Source organism: Loa loa (genome assembly GCF_000183805.2).
Source record: "Loa loa unplaced genomic scaffold supercont3.144, whole genome shotgun sequence".
NCBI classification, from domain to species: domain Eukaryota; kingdom Metazoa; phylum Nematoda; class Chromadorea; order Rhabditida; family Onchocercidae; genus Loa; species Loa loa.
Genome location: NW_018108324.1, coordinates 86158 through 88381, shown reverse-complemented (window position 1 = coordinate 88381; position 2224 = coordinate 86158). Strand labels below are relative to the sequence as shown.

General features: G+C 29.8%; 1 protein-coding gene across 1 annotated transcript in view; it reads right to left on the bottom strand.

The window, feature by feature from the left end:
• The window catches only part of LOAG_17880 (lethal protein), a gene marked incomplete at both ends in the record, with an annotated part of 5372 nt that extends 3330 nt beyond the window's left edge, over positions 1 to 2042 (bottom strand). Inside the window, 5 exons of the mRNA XM_020450542.1 lie at positions 69 to 246; positions 435 to 544; positions 796 to 925; positions 1161 to 1369; positions 1976 to 2042. Coding sequence (XP_020305763.1) covers positions 69 to 246; positions 435 to 544; positions 796 to 925; positions 1161 to 1369; positions 1976 to 2042 — 694 coding nt within the window. The remainder of the gene's footprint in view (positions 1 to 68; positions 247 to 434; positions 545 to 795; positions 926 to 1160; positions 1370 to 1975) is intronic.
• Between the last annotated feature and the right edge of the window lie 182 nt (positions 2043 to 2224).

The window sequence follows — 2224 nt, the reverse complement described above, 5'->3', positions numbered from 1 at the left end:
AATTTATTCAAATTCAAATAAAAGATATATGAACATATGAATGATTTATTGATAAATTTACTCCCAACCTTCTCCTTCAGTTTTTGCTACAAGCAATTGATCATTCCATGGGCCTAACATGCGTAAACGATCAGCAGCCCGAACTCGAACCTGATATTCGGTTCCAGGTAAAAGACTGGTAACGCTAACTGATGGATGCGTTACTGTTTGTCGATGAACGTCGAATTTCGTTTCAATGCCAGCTAGCTGGAATAAATTTACCACATTTCCGGTTAATGAATATAAATTATTCTCATATAAAAATCCCAATCTGATAATTAAATAATTAATTTCATTTTTAATAGCTTCTGAAAGAAAAGCACGACAAATGAATTCTAAAAGTAGTGAATTTAACAAGTGAAAAGAAGTATTTTTGGAAAAGCAAAAGAACAAACCTCAATATGGTACTCGCCAACAGAGCCACATTCAGGTGGTTCCCATGATATAGCAATACTGTATTGGCCTGTTTGTGTCACCTCGAGATTTCGTGGAGCTGTCAACTCATCTGTAATTCAGAAGTAAAATTTAATAGAGTGAGATTCTAAAAACAAGTGATCTATTGTCTTTTAATTATAGCAGTGACATTTAATGATATAAAAACATGCTTCTGCTTCACGTTGAACTAATCAGAAACCAGAATATTTCACTAAATAATATTAATTTTGCCATTTATTTTAGAATAATCAGTATAGTGAGCAAAAAAAAAAAAACGGAAAAAGAAACGGAATTTAGGATGGAAATTATCGGAAAACAAACCTGATTCACATTTAATGCTAACCATTTCATTACGTGCACGTATTTCTGGCGTTTCCACCAGAATTTTACCATTTTTACCTAAGACTTTGATACGGACAAAATAAGCGATTCCAGTCGGTAGACGTGGAATCTGAAAACTTTCATGTTTAATGCTCAGCCAACCTAATATTGTTTTTTTCCTTTTTTATTCACTTTTACCTTGGCTTATACTTTGACAATCGATAAGAGATGGCAAGATAAAATAAGTTTCTTTTTTTGCAACAAATAAAAATTTTTGATGTGATGAACAAATGTGACATTTAAATTTCAATAACAAATCTATGAAGACTTCTAGAAAGAATTAAAACAATTAATTAAAGGTATACCTGTACTCTGTATTGCAAATTAGGTCCTTTATAAGGAATAATACCATCGTGAACATGCCACTGTGTGTCCTTTTCTGCACGGTACTCAACCGCAAATCCTCCAACACTATCGTCCGGATGATCACCGGTCTGAATACCTTCCCATTCAACGGTTAGCAAACTTTGGGACCCACCAGTTTCTCGTCGCAATCGAATGCGAGGTTCGTTACCTGGAAAATTGATGAATATGTTATACAATGATGGCAATAAAAAAATTCGGGAATTTTTATTTCTTGCTAATGTCATTATTAAATTGCTAATGATAGTTTAAATTAATGGAAAAGTATTGACTTACTTTTCGGCATCTAATATGACACATATCCAGGTTAAGGTTTAAATCTTTGTGTTAAATGTTAAATTATTAAAAGGTTAAATTGAAATGCTATGTGGTATGTAGCAAATTGAACAAATAAATAAATAAATAAAACAAATAAATAAATAAATGAAACAAATAAATAAATAAGTGAAATAAATAAACAAATAAATAAATAAATAAATGGATAAATAAACAAGTAAATAAATAAATAAATGAACAAGTAAGTAATTAGATGGATAAATAAATAAATAAGCAAATAAATAAATAAATAAATAGATAAATACACAAATAGGTGAATAAATAAATAAGTAAATAAATAAATAAATAAATAAACAAATAAATAAATAAATAAATGAATAAAAGTCATATGAAACATATGAAAACTATTGTTGACATATGAAAACTATTGTTCTACACAAAATAAACGGAACAAAGAGAAAAAAATCAAAATCAACAAAACCTCTTATCGCATAAATGAGAATTAACGCGACGAAGAGCTTTTGAAGGCTCACCGAATACGCGCTCATCCTGAAATTACAAATGTTTGGCTTAATATTGTATTCAAATTTAACGTAAAACGAGACACACTTAACTAATAAAATACAAAAGTACGCATGAAAACGTGAAAACGTATGGAACATGAAAGGCGTGAAACGTGAAAACGTGTGAAAATCATCAAATCCATAACAATGCAATAAAATGAAAATGA